Raw genomic sequence first — 20,751 nt, 5'->3', positions numbered from 1 at the left:
CCACTTCCTGCTTCTGTCGTTTTGCTGTCTAGGCGACTCCTCCTCTCCCCCTAAATGGCCCCTGCCTCTCTTTAATCTCGTGCATGTGCAGAGCGCATCTGGCTGTGAAGTCGCAGGCTGTCACAGCTGGTGCCCACACTTGCAATGATGGCGCCACAGAAAGGAGCGATGCTTCTGGAGGCTGCATCGCTGGACCGTGGGACAGATGAGTGTGTGTTTATTAACAAACGAGTGGAACTCCGCTTTGAATAAAGTGTCTTATGTGGGTGCCAATAAAGTCTGTAGTATGGTAGGATAATTTTACTGCAATTTCTTTTTTTGTTTTTTCACAGCTTTGAATGTGGCATGGTGGAGGTCTTTATTTACTTGTATATGAATTTGCAACATATTAAATGTTACAACCTGAATATGGGTATAACATGTAACATGTTACAAAAGGTGATCCTTTAAACATATTGTGCAGGAGGGATCTGGATGACCAATTTACTTCTGGGTAGGGGTGCAACGGATCGTGCCCGATCCACGATCCGAACAGGTCGACCTGTTCGGATCGGCACAGTATGCGATCCGTGGAACGCACCGCCGCCGCGGCCTTAGGAAAGACCGCGGCTTTGGCCTAGCTCCGGAGCGGTCGGCCATCTTGGTACACTCGGCGTCATCACCCCTCCCTCTGCTCGTGGATCTTTTCTATTCTGCAAGAGCGCGCTGACTCTGCATGCAACCTGAGTACAGTGAGACGGACCATCAGTACAGTGAGTTGGCTAATGACTAATACAGGGGGAAAATGGCTATACACACAGTGTTACTGTTTACTAGTGTGGGGGAAATGTTGGCTATGACTATTATTACAGTGACTATTATTACAGTGGCAAAAATGGCAATTACAGTGTTACTGTTTTACTAGTGTGGGGGCAATGTTGGCTATGGCTTTTAATAATAGCCATAGCCAACATTGCCCCCACACTAGTAAAACAGTAACACTGTAATTGCCATTTTCCCACTGTAATGGTCCCAAAAATGTGTCAAAATTGTCCGATGTGTCCGCCATAATGTCGCGGTCACGAAAAAAATCACTGATCGCCGCCATTTGTAGTAAAAAAAAAATATTAATAAAAATGTAAAAAGACAAAACTTTTGTTTGTCTTGTGTTTTTTTTTACTGATCCGAAAATGATCCGATCCGTGACTCCTGGTCCGAAGATCGATCCGATCCGTGAGTTTTTTGATCCGTTGCACCCCTACTTCTGGTATTTAATTCAATTTAAACCGGTTGTTTAGGTTTCTGCTGAATGTGCTTCTAACTGATTTTCAATAAGAATAACGTTCAAGGAGTCAAATTATTCATCCAGATCCCTCCTGCAAAGTATAACTTAAGCCCTGATGAAAGGGAGGCACTAGTACAACTCTTGAAATGCGCTGGATATCAATTCTTCATAGCCCCCCCCCCCCCTTTTTTTTTTTTTTTTTTTAGTACAAACACTGTATGTAAACTGATTTTCACAGCTTAGCACTCGCATTTTACCCCCACCAGGGAGATCTTCATTAGGGTTTGTGTAGATTGACAGATGCAGCTTGCGTTTAGATGCTTTTAACTTGCATTTGAGATACTTTTGAATGCCATAGGATTTCCTTCCTAAACGCATTTGACCTCTCTCTAAGCTGCATCAACCTGTTTCAGCATTCCCACTGATGCATATGGGGAGACTAGCAAACATTTAAATGCCCTTGTACACAGACCCTGAAAAAGATCACAGCTCCTCAGCAGTCATGACAATGGTTCTCACCACACAGCATTCTCGATATATTTATTAACCTCGCCTTATATGAAACAAATAAAAAAGATATTCAATTTATTAATATTTAGTCCAGAAGTGGGGACTACCTCCTACCACTACAGTTGTATGTTACACTCTGGTAGCACTGCACTTAAAACTGGTTTTCAAAGCAAGAACCAGTAATGCTGTACAATGCAAAACAAAATTTAATGTTCAAAAAAGAAAGAAAAAGAAAACAGCATTTTATAGCTACAAATACTAAAATACCACACTGTCTCATCTGGATTATGGATCAATCAAATGTAAAAAAAAATTATAAAATGTTCCCAGGAAGACCTGCTTAAAGTGCATCTTCTCATATCTAATAAGTTTGTACTGGATACTATTTTTAAAATTGTAGATTGTTTTGCAACAGTGTTTCACTAGCAGAATTACAAGGCCTGGTATGTACATGCATGCACAGTTCACTTGGAACAATAAACCGAAGAAAGTTCTAAGACAGAAACACCAGAGGATGGTCTTGTGTCTGGGATGTCACATGGACCAATAGTCCGTGGTGCTACTGCCTTAAAACCAATCATGGTTAATAACAGCCAGGCATAACAAAAATGTGAATACGTGTTGAGTATCGTGCACAAATACACTGTTAGCACTGTGATGCAGTTCAAACCGCCACAAATAAAAAACGTGCTTGTGAAAAGTCAGCAACGTAAGGCAAAAGGTGGGTGATCCTACCAGCCGACAGCAGCATCTCGTCACTGAATGACACAGACTTCCTCAATGGGCTGACACGGCTAGCTCGTGATGGGGTCATGCCAGAGTGGCTATAGGACCCTTTAAGACTTGGGGGATCACAGATAAGGGAAGGTGTGCTGGGGCAGAAGAAAATCCTGGGCCCCTGCAGGGGGGGGCCTGTGGGAGTGGCAGACAAAGAATGGAATGTTCAGGTGGAGAAAAAAAGAAAAGAGAAAACAAAAAAACAAATAAAAAAAAGGATACAAATGATAAAATAAATGAAGATAAAAGAAATATAAAGGATATAACACATGAAGGAATAAAATACCAAACACAGATATATACTGCTTGCTTAAGAAATGCTACAAACAGTGTACATGGCGTTTTCATGAAGCACAACCATCAACAAACATGGTGGTGAAGTTATCAAAATCATGACTTTATATAAAAATATGCAAGTTTCCAGGTGTTAAAATTCCATTTCAACCAGTTTTGTTATACAGTATTTGGAGTGACAAAACTACCCAGACAGAGCGGTCTCACAAACCAGGCAACACTCCAATGCAGTGGTGTTAAACTTAATCGATATAGGGGGCCACAATTGCTGCACCTGATGTCCCCAGGGGGTAGCATATATGACTGAGTATATGTAGTTCTACAGAGTATTTTCAGAGATTTCTAACATACTGCTGGGAGGTGGCTAGATGCTACAAGTAGCGTTAGAGGCTAGAACTACAATGCATGAGACTATTCGAGACTGGGAGTATGTTTTATTAGACTGTTCTAGATTACTGCCATTACAGCCCCTTTACAAATCAATGTATATTTACTACTGGCTGCTGCAATGCACAAGACGTTCCAACATGCCACAGGTTGGGTACCAGGGCTCTAACAAGCTGGTTTACACGAGAAGAGGCTCCAAAAGTTGGGATCAGCTGCAACTATTAGGCCTTGTTCACACATTTTTCAGTGCATGCAGCAAGAATTTACAAAACATTTGCGGAGCTTTCAGCTAGATTTGCTAAAGCCTTTGAAGAACAATTCATCTCCAGTTTGGAAATGTTAATGGGAGTACCGACTATTACTTGAAACTAGGGGTGCGCATCTTGACTGGTCTCACAATTTGATAAGATTACGATTATCTTGTCCACAATTCGATTCTGCGATGCATTATGCTTATTTTACTGCTCATGGTTTTTAACCAAAAATTCAAGCAGTCACAAGAACTCCATTTCTTTACTTTCATTTGCTCTTGGCAGAATATCCTATTCGAGTAGGGCAATTCTCATAACCATCCCAAAAGAGGGCTACAAGTTATTCACGTTCAGTGTATTACAGAGAACAAAGGGAACACTTTTGAGGAGTAGTGTGTTAATTTATCAAAGCCGGCTCATATGTTATCTCGTATGTATAAGTTGGTGCTGAGTGCTCACGGTCATACAACTCCCTATTAAATTTGTGAGTGGAAAAAGGAACTGGGTAGGGTTGTCCCGATACCACTTTTTTAGGACCGAGTACGAGTACCGATACTTTTTTTCAAGTACTCACCGATACCGAATACCGATACTTTTTTTTAAATGTGTCCCAAAATGCAGACATGTCCCCCCACAAATGCAGCCATGTCCCCCCACATAACCAGCCATGTCCCCCCACATAACCAGCCATGTCCCCCCATATAACCAGCCATGTCCCCCCATATAACCAGCCATGTCCCCCCATATAACCAGCCATGTCCCCCCATATAACCAGCCATCTCCCCCCATATAACCAGCCATGTCCCCCCATATAACCAGCCATGTCCCCCCATACCTAAGATGCAGATGCCGCAGCCTGTATGTGGTCAATCGTTCAATTAGAGAATCATCATCCAATACAATAGGAGTGTGTGGGCAATTGTCCAATCAGATAAGAGTGTGAGGTGCTATCATCCTATCAGATAAGAGTGTGTGGATAATCGTCCAATCAGGTAACTTTCAGGGGCAGAGCAGGAACCTGTATGACGGGAAGCGTGTATCCAGCTGACGTGGAACGACAAGTCCCAGCACAGCATACACGGAATGTCAGTGCTGCGCTCCCCACACGCTCTCCGTGCCGGTCCCCCACAAGTGAGAACAACGCCCCCCCCCCTGGCTCATGCGGCGACAAGCAGTAGTACACAGAGCACGTACAATTACCGGGCGTTGTGAAGAGCTGCAGCCTGGACTCTCCGCCGGTGCCGGCTTCTTCCTACGTTCTCCACAGACCCCTTTCTCGAAGTAGACCCTCCTTCGCCTCCTCCTCACCCTTTCAGGTTCAGGGTTGCCACACCTCTTCCCCTTCGCCAGTGACACTCTCCGCCCGCCCCCTCTCTTCTCCTGCTTAAACAGCGTGCGGGGAAAATTACACCACCGCGTATAGACACTCCCCCTTGCTCGGGATTGGACAGTTCACCCGAGCAAGGGGGAGTGTCTATGCGTGGCGCCAATCATTACAGCTATTCAAAGCTGTAATGTTCCCGGCGCGTATTACACAGTCGGTGGTAGCGGGGATGCGGCGAACGGCGGCGGGAATGCAGCGTGACGGCGGCGGAGCGGGGGGGGGGGGGGAGTATTCTATTTGGGTATCGGGGGTATTTGCGGGAGTACGAGTACTCCTGCAAATACTCGGAATCGGTCCCGATACCGATACTAGTATCGGTATCGGGACAACCCTAGAACTGGGCCATAATTTTACGACAGAACAAGTGGATAGATTGATGGAGACAACACACCATTCCTCAATTAGTTCATATATACAAGAAATGTCCTATAAATTTCTCACTAGATGGTACCGGACTCTGACCCGCCTGGTGCAGATGTACCCATCTGCAGATAATAACTGCTGGAGAGGATGCAACCAGAAGGGGTCATTTTTACATCTACGATGGCACTGTCCCAAGATTAAGACATTTTGGGATGAGAGAACACCTTGGATAAAAAAAGTTAACACTTAGAGCTATAGAGCCACCCCCACTACATTTCCTTTTTCATAGGATGCCATCATCTATTAAATTTTATAAAAGAAGTGTCACTCCACACTTGCTAAATGCAGCCAAGGCACTAATTCCTAGATTCTGGAAACAATCGAGATGGCCCACAATAAAGGATTGGAAGGGGAGGTAGAGAGGACTATGGAAGCGGAGAGATGGGTACATACAGTAAGAGATCAACAAGACAAATTTAAGGATATATGGGCAGGATGGTTATACTATTCCTCTGAAATAGGGACGAACTGACCCTGGGGGTGGGGTGAGGGGAGGAGAGCCAGGCCAGGGTTTTTTTTTTTGGCTTTCTGTTTTATTTTGTCTTGTTTTGTTGTTGTTTCTATCTTCTTCTTTTTGGAGATTTAGGGATACTGCGTGTATGTGAGTGTTTACCATCACCTCAGGGTGCTCTGGAGGGAAGAGTAATGTTATGTGAAGGGTTACTTGCCCTAGGAGGGGAGAGATAGAAGGGAATTTCTTTTTTCCTTCTCTCTTTTTGGGGGACTTGCGCAGGAAATGTACGGAGTATGTTTATACTTGCTCAGGACGAGAGAAAAACAAAAATGAGGAGAAAAGAAAGGGAAAGGAGGAGGAAGGGAAGAGAAAAATCTCAAGTAATGGAAGGATTGGGGGGGGAGAGGTTTAGGAGAATTTTATCAGATTAGGTAGAATTATTTTTTTTTGCCGTTTTCCCCTTGTCTTACTTTCTTGCTCTCCTTCCTGAGGGGAACAGAGAAAGTAAGGGCATTATTAAGCTCCTTATTTTTTTTCTCTCTCTCTCTCCTTAAAATAGAATGAAAAGGGTAAAACAGGAGTATATATCCAGAGCAATCCAAGGGCAAAAGGGGAACAAGTGCTATATGTTAAAAGTATTTGATAGGGGTAAATTGTATGCATTGCTTTTGTTCGTCTCTGTATATTGTCTTTTTTTTGGTAAAATGAAATTTGTTATAATAAAGGAAAAAAGGGATTATAAAAAAAATAAAAACAACAACAGAGGACAAAGGGGCATTCTTTACATCTAGAGGAAAACAGAAATGCTGCGTACAGACGATGGGACATTCCGACAACAAAACCGTAAATAAATTTCCGGCGGATGTTGGCTCAAACTTGTCTTAAATACACACGTTCACACAGATGTTGTCAGAAATTCTGAACGTCAAGAACGCGGTGACGCACAGCGGCACTAGAAAAAAGAAGAAGTTCAATACCAGTCGTATTAGTATTAGTTTGGTGAGAGACAATTCGCGCTTTTATAGCCTCATGCTTTTCAGTCCGTTACAGCGTGACAAATGTGCCATCTCCATTACGAACGCTAGTTTTACCAGACCGAGCGCTACCGTCTCGTACTTGATTCAGAGCATGCGTGGAATTTTGTGTTTTCGGAATTGTCCAAACACGATCGGAATTAACGAGAGGGATTTTGTTGTTGGAAAATTTGAGAACCAGCTCTCAAATTTTTGTTGTCGGAATTTCTGACAGAAAATGTCTGATGGGGCCTACACACGGTTGGAAAATCCAACCAAAATCTTGCATCAAACATTTGTTGTCGGAAATTCAGAGCGTGTGTACGCGGCAAAAGGCTTCTTTGCCGTAAGAGCTGTGAACATTTTCTTACAAACTAGTTCTGTGCCGCTCAGTAGATTGTTTTAACAAAGACCTGAAATGCATTCCTGTCCTAAATGCACAATTTAGTGATAGTGACAGAGATGGTGGTGGGGATGGATAGGATCAGTAGCAGAGGAATGGTGGGATGGATGGGTTCAGGGGCAGAGGGATGGCGGTGGAGATGGGATGTGATCGGGGCAGAGGGATGGTGGGATGGATGGGATCAGTGGCAGAGGGATGGTGGGATGGATGGGATCAGGGTCAGAGGGATGGTGGTGGAGATGGGATGTGATCGGGGCAGAGGGATGGTGGGATCAGTGGCAGAGGGACGATGGGATGGATGGGATCAGGGACAGAGAAATGGGATCAGAAACAGAGGGATGGTAGGATGGATGGGATCAGCGGCAGGGGGTTGGTGGGATCAGCAGCAGGGGGATGGTGGGATCAGCGGCAGGGGGATTGTGGGATCAGTGGCAGGGGGATGGTTATAGACCCCTGATCCCTCCATAAAGAGTACCTGTCACTGCCTATTACTGTCACAAGGGATGTTTACTGTCACAAGGCATGTTTAATACCGTGCGGCTAAAATCAGCAAAAAAAAAAATTCACGAGGGTGTCCAATCAGAGGTAATAATTTGGCATGGACAAGGTACTTTAGCACAATCCTTGACAAAAATTACTTCATTCCAGAATTCACACAGAGATGTAATGCCAATTTTTACACAGTATTGACATGATTTTGATAACTTTACAGCAGGGAAGGGTGCATGAAAAAATGACAAACCAAGAGACATAAGGAAAAAATAAAACATAACTGGGTGGATGTGTCTTACCAGTCTTGGGTGTCAAACTCAAATCTGTGTCAGAAGAGGACGACTGTCGGCTGTAGGACTTGGAAGGTGAAAAGGAATAGGTTTGGTTTTTCAGAGGGGTGGAGGGTCCTGATGAATGAGCATTGGGATTAAGCTCTTCACTGAAGGGAGCCCTGCCAGAAGAAGGGGGAGAAACATTAAATAACCCCTCCCAATGAAAGCTGGTGGAGCGCAGGACCGCCCCTGAGGAAGGTTTGCTGCAGTGAGAGGGCTCCCTCTCCCAGCATCCCATGCAGTACACGCAGCATCTGTCAACCAACGATTTCCAAACAGGCAAAATCATCACCAAAATAAAGAGAAGAAGCAAAAAGTAAAATAAAGGAAGCAGAAACTTTCAAAGAAGAGATGACAGTGTTTTTCTAATGACCGCAGCCACAACAAAAAAAAAATATTCTTCTGCTTGTTTCCTTATCATCCAGCATTAATACCGTGCAGCTAAAAGGAAAGTAACAGCGCTTTCTATGGCTACATGGCTACTTACCTGCCGTGCCCCCCATCCCCTCCACTGACAACAAATCTTCCTCCCTCACCTCCAGGGCCATGCCAGGTGTGTGGAGGACACAGTAAATTGTTTGCAGAACATTTTTGGGTTCTTTTTTTACATTACATGGAACATTTGGTTAAAACAAAAGAAATGTAATGGGACATTTTAATGAGGTTACAATTTTTTTTTTTTTTATGAGATTCCAGTGGGTGGATGTCTGCTCCTTAGTTCCTCTGCCCAGCAGACCTCTTATTAAGTGGGGATTTTGCTGATACATTTGTCATCGATTTATTAATGGAACAAATTCCGCTAATGAAATAACGGTGAAGCCTTGAGGGCTTCGTCACTTGCTGGTTTCTTAAATAGAGATATTTCTGCCATCTTAAAGTTTTTGGCTAAACAGGGATTTTGAATGAAAATACCATGATTTTGAATAAATCCTACAGGGATTCTAGGAACCCCTCATAATGGGCACAGCAGGTTGCAGGCCCAGAAACCCAACACACAGATGGTGGGAGCCTCTCATAATGGGCCCAGCAGGTCTCAGGTCAGGGACAGGCACAACTCATCAAAATGGGCCCAGCAGGTGGGAATTTAGGGCAGGGACACTTATAATGCAACATAATGGACACAGCAGGTGTGCAGAGCCAGGAATTCAGTACAGGGATAATGATAACTCCTCATAATGGGCACAGCACCCAGTGACCTGGAATCTCAATGCAGATACCTCACTAACAAAATCCCCAAAAATAAAAGTGTCAGGGGGTCTAACCCTTCAGCATCCACTGGAATATCAGCTGTGGGAGGGCCTAGCATTAAATAAAGAGTGGGATGAACATAATTCCTAGAAGGGTGAAGCTGAAGGTCAGTGGAGGAGAGTTTGGACACCTCACATGTATTCAGAAGTACCTGCCTACACTACCTGCATCCTGCCTCCCCCCAGATCTCGTACCAGTGTAGATGAGGGTGGGAACAGACACAGAGAAGTTCTGAGTGAGTCGGGAGCCAGAAGCTGTGTGAATGGGACTGTTGTGGGTCGATCGATATCCATGGCTCGGTGGCTGGACCAGCGGAGACCTAAGAAAAGTGTCAGCGAGGTGAAAGAAGAGAGAGAACAGGACACACAAGTACTGGAGGTTAAAGAATGGTCAAGGTAGAGATTTGGTTAGTGGAAGGAGGCCCCCCCTTGAAGCATGCAAGCAGAGGAAATGGCTGAGGGGAGACTCCTGAGACTGTAGGCTGGAGACATATATGTAGCAAAAGGAAAATCACTGCTTAGGAACCATCACCACCCAATGTACAGCAATGAATGTAAAACCATTTATTATATTTTTATACACATTTAAAGTGGAGTTCCACCCATAAATATAACATTACATCAGTAGTTTTAAAAAAAAATCATTAGTCCTTTAAGAATTATTTTTTTTTTTTTTAGATGCCTTCAAAGTGTTGTTGCTAGGCAGAATAGTTAATCTTCCCACTTCCTGCACCTAGGTGCTTAAGCTTCACCGCACAGACTCCTGGGAATGTAGTGGGTGTAACTTTCCAGGAGTCTGTGCACTCCCCAGTCTCGAAGAATCATGTGACTTGGACAGTACAGGTGCTGTAACCTGATCTGAAAACTATTACATTGCTTGTGGCTGAAATCCAGGAAGTCATACAGTCTGGCTTCATGATGTCCACACTTAAGATGGCCCCAGTCAATTTCTATTTTATAAAGTGTCTAAATGCTGTAACAACCTAACAAAATGGACCTTAGTTTACAGACTAACTTTACTAGAATACATTAAGCTTGTGTATTACAGGGGTATTTATATTTAAAAAGTGAAATTGTGGCCGGAACTCCGCTTTAAGTGCAACTATGTGTTTATTAAGATATTAAAGAGACCCAGTCGCTATTCTAAAAGTACTCATAGACAGCTACCCTATTAAAGAATGTGTGAGGAAATACATTGCCAACTTGAAGAGCTCCTATCTGCTATCCAACACATCCTGGGGTGGTCAGATAGCGTGTCCCCCCCTGGCCACTATGTCACTACAGAACAGAGTAGGATGACAGGACGACGCACCAGGAAGTGTCAGATAGTAGTGGTTCTAGTTCTTAAAAGAAAGCAACACAGTTCCCTGCAGCACTCCATAGTGGTTAACTTGCATGAAAGCTGCAGATACACTGCACTGCCCCTGCACACTGGTAAAACCACAGTGCCGCAATGTGAAAGTGCCCCTAGGATAGCAACAGGGTCACTTTAAATATGCCAGTTTAATTACCTGAAATCTATATTTACCGTCTTTGCAAAAGCTCCTGCATACCAGGAGTCAATCTGACAAATGAGAAATCAGCACAGTGCATCAGTCTAACATGTTGCAGGTACTGGTGTTTGAAATGGGTAGTGGTTTGGCCCACAGGAGTGGATACAGCAAGGACAAATGTGATGAAACAAATTCACAGTCCATGACACAGGATGTTGCAGGCTTGGAGAAGAGTGGGTGTACTCCGAGTATATACACAGTATAAAATTACAGGACTGACTCTACAGAATTAAGAATATTTTGGCAGGTTTGACAGTTAAACTGTGCATTGAGCTGTTTGGCTGGAGTTCCACTTTACAACTTCACTATGTCAACAATTTTTCTCATGGTGTGATGCTCACATTTCTATCTGATTGTACAAACTTTATACAAAAGGCCTACCCAAATAGCCTGTTCAATGATGTATTCAATTAGGTAGTTCCCAACAATACAAGGTTGTTGATAAATCTACAAAAGATTGTACAGTCAGATTGTACTACATATGGCCTGCTTATTTCTTTACAAGCCATGTTTAAACTGAAGCAGCTTACCAACTCATATATGCGGTAGCTGCATTTGTTTTCTTTTTTTTTTTAAGCTGCTTTATTTTTACCTGGTGCTCCTGCCAGTAAGTCACATCCTGGTCTATGATCACTCACATTACCTAGGAAGCTGATGAAATTGTGTGAGATTTCAGGTCAGCTCTCATGAAGTGACATGGACACTGAATTCTTGGTAGGACCAGCAGGAATTACCAATGCAGAAAATGTTCTCTGCCAGAAAATTGAAAAAGTAGCCAAGGTATGTGAGGACTGGTAATCTGCAATTTCTTTCCTTTCTTGTGTCTGGATATCCTTTTTTTGCTTGCACCGATAACCACCAGTTTCTCCTACTTAGACCCCTTTCACACTGATAGCATGTCGCGGCACTAGTTTTAGCGTGTTTTTTTTTAGCGATTTTCCATTGTTTTATTGCCGCTAGCAGGACGCTTTTAAAACCGCTAGCGGCCGAGGAAAGGGTTAAAAGCGCCGCTGCCAAATCGCTATGCAGGCGCTTTGGCATCGCTGCCCATTGATTTCAATGGCAGGGGTGGTGAAGGAGCGGCTCCTACACTGCCCCAAAGACACTGCTTGCAGGACTTTTTTTCGGTCCTGCAAGCACACCGCCCCAGTGTAAAAGCACTCAGGCTTTCACAGTGGGGCTGCAGGGGAGGCGTTTTTTCAGGCACTATTTTCAGCCCTAAAGCGCCTGAAAAACGCCTTAGTATGAAAGGGGTCGAAATGAAATCTGCCTAAGACCCAGGAACTCCGTGAACCCCAAGCAGCTGCACAGACCCCTGATCTTACCAAACTCCCAGTAGCTGTGCAGAACCTTGGAACTCGGCAGACTCACAGCAGCTGTGCAGACCCAGAATCCAAGCACATTTGCAGCAGTTGTGCAGAGTCGACTTAGGCTGCATTCACACAGCTGACCAGGGCCAGTGCAAATTACAGCGGCAGGAATCAGAAATTCCTGCTATGGCTCTCAGCGGCTAGGTACAGCTACCAGCCCTAACTGCTAAAAATACAGGTCGCTGGTAGCCGGAGGTATTCACAGCTGTCTACACTGTCAGCGATTACCTGCAGTGATCACTGCAGGTAACTGCTGCCTGTGCAGAGAGCAGTGAATAGCTGTGTCCTCCAAAGACCTGCCATTACAGTAAATGGGGCCAGTGGCCCCACCTAGCCGCTGATGGCTGTAGCAAGGATCTCTGATTCCTGCCACTGCAAATCGCACTGGCCTTAATCGCTGGTTTCCCAATGCCGCGTACACACGGTCGGAATTTCCGTCAAGAAAAGTTCGACGTGAGTTTTTGGTCGGAAATTCCGACCGTGTAGACCCCACCAGACTTTTTCTGTCGGAATTTCCGACAGAAAAATTTGAGAGCCGGTTCTCAAATTTTCCCACGGGAAAAGTTTGTCGGAAATTCCCATCGTCTGTATGCAATTCCGACGCGCAAAAAAAAACATGCATACTCGGAATCACTGAACTTCATTTTTCTCGGCTCGTTGTAGTGTTGTATGTCACCGCATTCTTGACGATCGGAATTGTGTAACCATGTGTATGCAACACAAATTTGAGACAAAATTCTGTCGGGAAAAAATCCATGATTTTCTTGTCGGAATTCCCAATCGTGTGTACACAGCATAACTCTATAAACCATTTATCCAGTCTGCATAAACTATCATCTGCAATGGGTACTGTTTTTTTTCTCTCATACATAAAAGTTTCAGACACAGGCCGCTGGGACACTGGAGCAGCTGTGCATAGTAACCAATCAGCTGCTTGCTTCAGCCTGTTCAGATAAGCTTTGGAAATGAAAGGCAGAAGCTGATTGGTTGTATTACCAAGGTTCTGCGACAAACAACCATTTCATCTACCTATTAAACAGCAAAATTATTGGATGAATAGCCACTATCCCTACACCATTTTAAAAAACAGGTGAGGGGGCCTAACAGAGGCTTAAAATATGTCAGGCATAACATTCCTGCATTTGAGGAACCATAGGTGCCACAGTGTACGCAGTGTGGGCCTCTGTTGACCTGATGGGGCCCAGTAAAGTGTAATAATACCCCCTGCTAAGCAAGTGGGACCAGGGGTGTGATTTAGCAAAGTACTATTTTTTATTTAGGCCCCTTTCACACTGGGGCAGTATGTGTGATGGCGGTATAGCGTCGGAATTGCCGCAGAATTGCGGCGGTATTCGGCCGCTATCGGTGCGGTATTAACCCCCGCTAGCGGCCGAAAAGGGGTTAATACCACCGGCAATGCGCCTCTGCAGAGGCGCATTGCTGGCGGTATTACCACGGTGTCCCATTGTTTTCAATGGGAAGGAGCGGTATATACACACCGCTCCTCTCACCGCTCCAAAGATGCTGCTTGCAGGAGATTTTTTTTCTCCCGCCAGTGCCTCGCCCCAATGTGAATGCTGGGGCAGGAGTATTTCAGGCGTTATTTATGCGCTATTTTTAGCGCTAAAACGCCTGAAATACGCCTCAGTGTGAAAGGGGCCTTGGGAAAAAATTAACTATAAAGCTGCCCGGGCCCCCCTGTTGAGCTGATGGGGCCTGTTAAAACAGGGACGGTTGTACTGCCTTATCAGCAGCAGTGGTTTAACAGCATACGAGATTTAATACTAATTGCATAGATTGTCTAGGTGTGTCCTTAAATTACATGGTATTAAAGGAGATTGTGCAATCAGACTGAATAGTATATGGTCAGCTGTCAGCTATAGGCCCTCATTTACATTTGCACTTTTTAGGAGTATGCATGTTGCACGTGTTATACATAAACTCTTTGCAATGCACAGTTTCCTAAAAACTTTAACAAGGGATGCAGCAAGTAAGACTTTTTGTTAGACACCAAATCTGCAGTTTAACTAAAATGAGCAGATGTCAACAGTCCTTTTACCACTTGTCTACCAGCACTACAGAAATACAAGTCCCATCTTCTATCGCGGCAAACTACTTACAATCATCAATGAACTATGAGGGTGCTGATGAGCGCTCTTGTATTTCATTGACACTTCCTGCACTCCAGTAACTGTCTGCCCGTATGGAAATTATGGACAGACATCTGTACTGAGTGCCTGCAGGAGCCTGGCACTATACCCGCAAAGTGCTGATCATGGGTGCAATGCTCTGCACTATAATAATAAATGCCTTGTTTAGCCTGCTATGGGCTTTCAGGTGAAAGATATCACTTCCACAGCCTGCCAAAGATACCATCTTTCCCACTTGACTGCCCCACCATGTGTCTTGGAATCCGCTGTCCCAGGTGTGGACCCGGGATTGGCATGGAGGCTGTCAGCTGTTGGAATAACGATAAGAACTGCAATACATTAAACTGCCTTTGCTGCAATGAAACGAAGAAAGGGGGAAAGGTTTTACTAAAATAGGGAGAGGGGGTGTGTTCTGTAGTCCACCAGGTGATGGGGTGGACTTGATGGACCACTTGGTTTCGTTTATGCTGTCACTTTTATATGTTTCTATAAGTACTTAGGCAGTGCTTAGGATTTCAGTAAGTAGAGGCACTGTGTTGTCAAGCTCACTAGAGAAGGTTAGGAGATCACTGGATTTCTCATCCCATAAAATATTTTTCAGTACTATACTGCAGCATTTTTAAAGAGACAGCACACATTTTACAAAGCATCTCTGAGCTCTTAAAAGCAGAGGGGCAGCAATCTGAATTCTCACACTGCAGAGCTCAGTTAGGAGAGCTCTGAGCCTGGATTGGAGGGAAGGGACACACCCCCCCCCTCACAGTACTGGAAACATGCACAGCTGTGGTTGTCAATCACAGGTGGTGTGCTGGAGCTCTTTTCCCCATCACCAATTATCTCCTGGAGTCCAGAAAAACTGTCAGAAGTGACTATTGCAGGCAACAGAGAGAAATAACTCTCAGTGCTTTGGATAGAGGTAAGTACATAGTACAGAAGCATGTGCTTTGTTCATAATTAATGTCTGAGGTTTACAACCATTATAAACTCCCCCTTTTGTTGGTCAGGAGGGGCTGCTGCAGGAGGTGCATGGTATAAACACACAAATGCCACGAAAAAGGCCAAAACGTCCTCAGCCTCTGATCATTGACAAAACATGTACATTGGGCATTTAACTTTTGAAGCCACAGCTCACATACAGATGAGAAATCACACCATGTACATATACTTACTCCTTTAGCTCTTTACATGGAGAGTTACAGGATGGAGCAAAGGGAGCGGGGTTAGTGAGTTTATCCAGGGTGCATGCTGTTCCTATAGCACGCACAACCAAACCAGACTCCCCCTCTAGGTCAAAGCACTGCAGGTAGCCAACCACAGCATTCCCCCGCATCTCCAAAACCTTCACACCGATCTTCCTTTGCAGCTCACCTGGGGAAAAGGAAATAAAAACAGGATTGTGAGGCTGCTGATTATATGAACGCTCCACTGCCTAAACAATTACATATGATCATATAACAGACAATACCCCAACTGGGACATAGACAGTAGAGCTGAACGATTAATCGTTAAAGAATTGAAATCGCAATTCTACGCCGCTCCCAATCTTAAAACAGCATTTCCCATTTCTATGCAACAAGTGAAGAGAGTTCTTTGCTCACTTCTGGCCCAGCCTGCCAAGTTTATCTCAACATAGGAGATAACTATAAACAAAGTAACATTTAGTTCTTAGATCAAATGGATGAACTTCAGTCTGTAGATGAGGGCAGTTTAACCACTTAAAGACTAAACCTTTTTCTGACACTTGTTGATTACACGTTAAAAGCTGTATTTTTTGCTAGAAAATTATTTAGAACCCCCAAAAAAAATTTTTTTAGCAGAGAACCTGGTAGTAGCAATGTCATAGATTGGTTTGCCACTTTACCTAGTTAAGGATCCCAACTGTTTATAGAGCAAACTTTTTTTTTAAGAATAACTCCACTTTTGCTGGGGAAAAAACATTCCACTCTGAGTGATCAATGTACATTAAAGGGATTTTAACAAACTTTGTTGCAGATTATTACCTTTTGCTATTCTGACAAAATAGCGTTTGTTTGTCTGTTTCATGTGCAGAGTAAATCTAATGGGAGTGATAATTATAATAATCAGTCAACTGCTGCACCTGCAGGGCTCTAATGAGGAAAGTTGCAGGGTCTGCATCCCTTTAATTTCCCTTTGGGAGTATTTCACCAAAAATTTATTTTTTGTTGCAGGGGATGCTCAAAATCTGATTTGCATCTTAGTGCAGACTTTTGGGAAAATCAGTAAGCTAATCACTCAAGCAGGAAATTATATATCTGGGGGGGGCATTCTGTACACCATCTGTATACAGCAGTGTTTCTCAACTCCAGTCCTCAATGCGGCCCAACAGGTCTTGTTTTCATGAATTCCCTCAGATAAAATGCCTGGTGTTATTACTAAGGCAGTGAAACTGATCAAATCACCTGTGCAAAATAATGGAAAGCCTGAAAACATAGTTACATAGTAGGTGAGGTTAAAAAAAAGACACAAGTCCAGCCTGTGTGTGTGATTATATAACATGACCTGCTGGGGCACCTTGAGGACTGGAGTTGAGAAATACTGGTATACAGCACGCCTCAAGGTAGCCATATTGAATTGTATTTTACAGAAAACTACAAAGCTGCAGATTGAAAGGGAAAGGTCATTTTAAATAACATTCAATTACAATAGGACTTGTGCTTCAAGTTTATATGCTATAAATATTATTTTTTTACCACGAAAGTAAAGTTACCCTTTAAACTCTGTTTACTGAGCTCATGAGAAAATTGTACAAGGTATCACCATCACAACAGAATTGTCAAAGTTCTCAAACAAAAAGTAAATTGAAGACAAGCTCCTTTAGTTTCTTTGCCTATACATACAAATTGTGCAAAGCATATTACAAAAGAAGCAAGAAAATCACACTCCAGACCCGAGTGACCCCAACCTATGGGTAGGGAGCTTGAGTCAAAAGCTCTGTGATATTTGGGGGGGGGCACCTGTTATCATATTTAACTTTTACAGCAGTTTTAAAGGAATTCTCTGACCTAAAACTTTTAACCCCCGCTGTGCCCGGGCTGTAAAACTATACAAAATAAACTTTCACTTACCTGCCTACGATCCCCCGTTGTTCCGATATCGCCGTCCCGTTCTCCGGTCCTGGTCTCTTCCGCTTCCTGCGTGTCGGTGACTCACAGTGCGCTCAGCCTATCAGCGGCCGCGACGGGACATTGCTGCGGCCGCTGATAGGCTGAGCGCACTATGAGTCACCGACACACAGGAAGCGGAAGAGACCGGGACGGCGATATCGGAACAACGGGGGATCGTAGGCAGGTAAGTGAAAGTTTATTTTGTATAGTTTTACAGCCTGGGCACAGCGGGGGTTAAAAGTTTTAGGTCAGAGAACTCCTTTAAAGGATTTGTAAGGGTGTAACCAAAAGTTCACCACTAGTCTGATAAAGCAGACTACCTATGGGATATATGTGTATATACAATGTAGAAGCACATAAGTTGTTAGACTGGCTCTTCTTACCTGACATGAGTGATATCAGCCTTTGTCGGGCCTCGTTGGAGGCTCTCGGAGTCCGGATTCGGTCAATCCACTGGTATTCTGGATCCTCATTCACCACCAGCTCCTCCACAAACCCATGTATGACCACAGCGCGATATGACTTTGGGATAGACGTGGCTGGAAAGTGTGAAGAAGGAAAAGTGTTCACAAAGAATCATGTTACACAAAAAGCATAAAAATAGCATTTAAAGCCCAAGTCAAATCCTTCCTCCGCATTACCATCTCCTGCACCTTTATTAAAAGAAAAAAAATGCTGAATGCTGTAGAGTGGTACCATGCAGTTCCCTGTAACTCCAGGGTAGCCTGATAATACGTCCCTAAGGCCCCTTTCACACTGGGTCGGGGGCGGGGGCAGCATCGGCAGTAAAGCACCACTATTTTTAGCTGCGCTTTACCGTCAATTTTGGTGCGCTATTCGTCCACGAGCGCTCCGTTTTATATCCCCCCCCCCCCCGCTAGCGGCCAAGAAAGGGTTAAAACCACCGCAAAGCACCTCTGCAGAGACGCTTTGCTGGCGGTATAGCCGCTGTGCCCATTGATTTCAATGGGCAGGAGCAGTATACACACTGCTCCTTCACCGCTCCAAAGATGCTGCTAGCATGACTTTTTTTACTGTCCTGCTACCGCACCGCTCCAGTGTGAAAGCCCCTTAGGGCTTTCACACTGGAGAGATAGCAGCGGCTGTTTCAGGTCGCTTTGCAGGCGCTATTTTTAGCGTTATAGCACCTGCAAAGCGACACAATGTGAAAGGGGTCCAAGGAGCAGGCTCTCGATACCCAGAGTAATTGCAGCTGGGAGTCACTGAACCGAAGATCAACATCGGCTAATGGCAGAGAAAACTTACTACAGATAGAAGAAGAAGAAGAAGAAGAAGAAGAAATAAATACAGCGCTTATAGGATAACTATAAACCAAGTGGTAAAACAAGGATCAATTGGAACAACCCTGCAGTAATACTTTTAACATAAACATTAATTACTGTAAGCCTACGGACAGAAATGGCTATATAGCCATGGACAGTTGCCATCAAAGGCCATGGTTATTAAATATTCCTAAAGGACAGTTCATCCGACTCAGGAGGAACTTTACCAGGAATGAAGAATTTGAGGAACAAGCAGTAATGTTTGAAGAAAAATTCATACAAAAAGGCTATGATGTTCAGCGGGTTAATAAACAACTAGAGGAAGTGAAGAATATGGAAAGAAAAGAGTTGCTGAAAACGAACGAAAAGGTAGTAAGGAAAGAAGGAGAGGAATATAGGATGGTATTAAGTTATAATATTCAGAAGAATAAGATTGAGAATATAATTAAAAGAAACTGGAATGTATTACTGAGAGATAAAGTATTGGGAGGTGTTCTCCCCCAGAGTCCATTATTTGTGTACAAAAAAGCACCTAATCTGAGAGACATTTTAGTGCCAGGAGTGTTAGACCCCCCCAACAAAAACAACCAAACAGGTACCCTGACTCCCTTTCTTATGGGTTTTTACGCTTGTGAGAGAGGTCTGGCATGTAGGACCACGAAAGGGAGTACCGTATTTATCGGCGTATACCGCGCACTTTTTTGCCCTGAAAATCACGTACAGGACGTCAGCGCGGGTAGCCGAGCATTGCCGACAATACACGAGTGTACTGCGCTCTGTATATGTCGGCGCAGTATTCAAACTCGGCGCGGGAAACGAGCGGGGAGGACGCCGCAGAAGGACGCCGGACTCGCCGAAGAGGACACCCGACCCGCCGAAGAGGACACCCGACCCGCCGAAGAGGACACCCGACCCGCCGAAGAGGACACCCGACCCGCCGCAGAGGACACCCGACCCGCCGAAGAGGACACCCGACCCGCCGAAGAGGACACCCGACCCGCCGAAGAGGACACCCGACCCGCCGAAGAGGACACCCGACCCGCCGAAGAGGACACCCGAAGCCGCAGGACGCCGGACCCGACGAGGCCGCCGCGCAAGACACCAAAACTGTAAGTACAAAAAAAAAAAAAAAACGTTTTTTCCACAGGATTGGGGGCCACTTTAGGGGTGCGCGTTATACCGCGATAAATACGGTAATATAAAGAAGAAAAGTGAATTCACAGCCACAGCTTTAGGAAGAACACATACAATCAAAGATTTTAATAACTTGCTCTTCAGAGGGGGTGGTATACATGTTGGAGTGTTCCTGCAAACTTAAATATGTTGGTCGGACATCTAGACCTCTATTGGTTAGAGTGCAGGAGCACATCAACAATATTCAAAAAAGGAAGAAAGGAATATTGCGTTTCCAATCACTTTAGAGAGATTCATGATAGGAATCCCAAACAACTTAAATTCTGTGCGGTTGAGAAGGTGAAGCATCACTGGAGAGGGGGGCAACTTTATAAGACAATTGAGCCAGCACGAGTCTGCCTGGATATACGAGACCCAAGTTTTAGAGCCCAGGGGGCTTAATATAGATTTCGATCTGAATTGCTTCATCTATAATGGTTAAATGGGGTTGCATAATAAACGCTCAGTAGATTTCATTAATTATTGAGTTTATTATGTTTATTAAGTGATATATGCTCATGAAATATGGTAGGTGTAACTTGGCTTGTTGGTCTAGGGGTACGATTCTCGCTCTGGGTGCGAGAGGTCCTGTGTTCAAATCCTGGACAAGCTGTAGTTTTATATATTATTATTTAGGATAGGTGTACAATTTAAATGTTGTATATGTGATTGATTCATACACACACACACACACACACACACACACACACACACACACACACACACACACACACACACACACATATATATATATGTACATTTTAAATTTTTAATGAATGTGGTCAATGAGGTCCTAATAAAGATATTATTTGTCCTCGTAGATAAAGATATACATTGGAACATCTTTTAATTTAATTTTATTTTAG

General features: G+C 44.1%; 1 protein-coding gene across 1 annotated transcript in view; it reads right to left on the bottom strand.

Moving 5' to 3' along the window:
* Nucleotides 1–20,751, bottom strand: part of C2CD5 (C2 calcium dependent domain containing 5) — a 151,900-nt gene that overhangs the window by 109,955 nt on the left and 21,194 nt on the right. Inside the window, 3 exon segments of the mRNA XM_040345428.1 lie at nucleotides 9,427–9,551; nucleotides 15,474–15,672; nucleotides 17,813–17,968. Coding sequence (XP_040201362.1) covers nucleotides 9,427–9,551; nucleotides 15,474–15,672; nucleotides 17,813–17,968 — 480 coding nt within the window.

Source organism: Rana temporaria, chromosome 3 (assembly GCF_905171775.1).
Source record: "Rana temporaria chromosome 3, aRanTem1.1, whole genome shotgun sequence".
NCBI lineage: Eukaryota > Metazoa > Chordata > Amphibia > Anura > Ranidae > Rana > Rana temporaria.
Note: the sequence above shows the minus strand (reverse complement) of the source record. Positions and strands in the feature narration are given on the sequence as shown.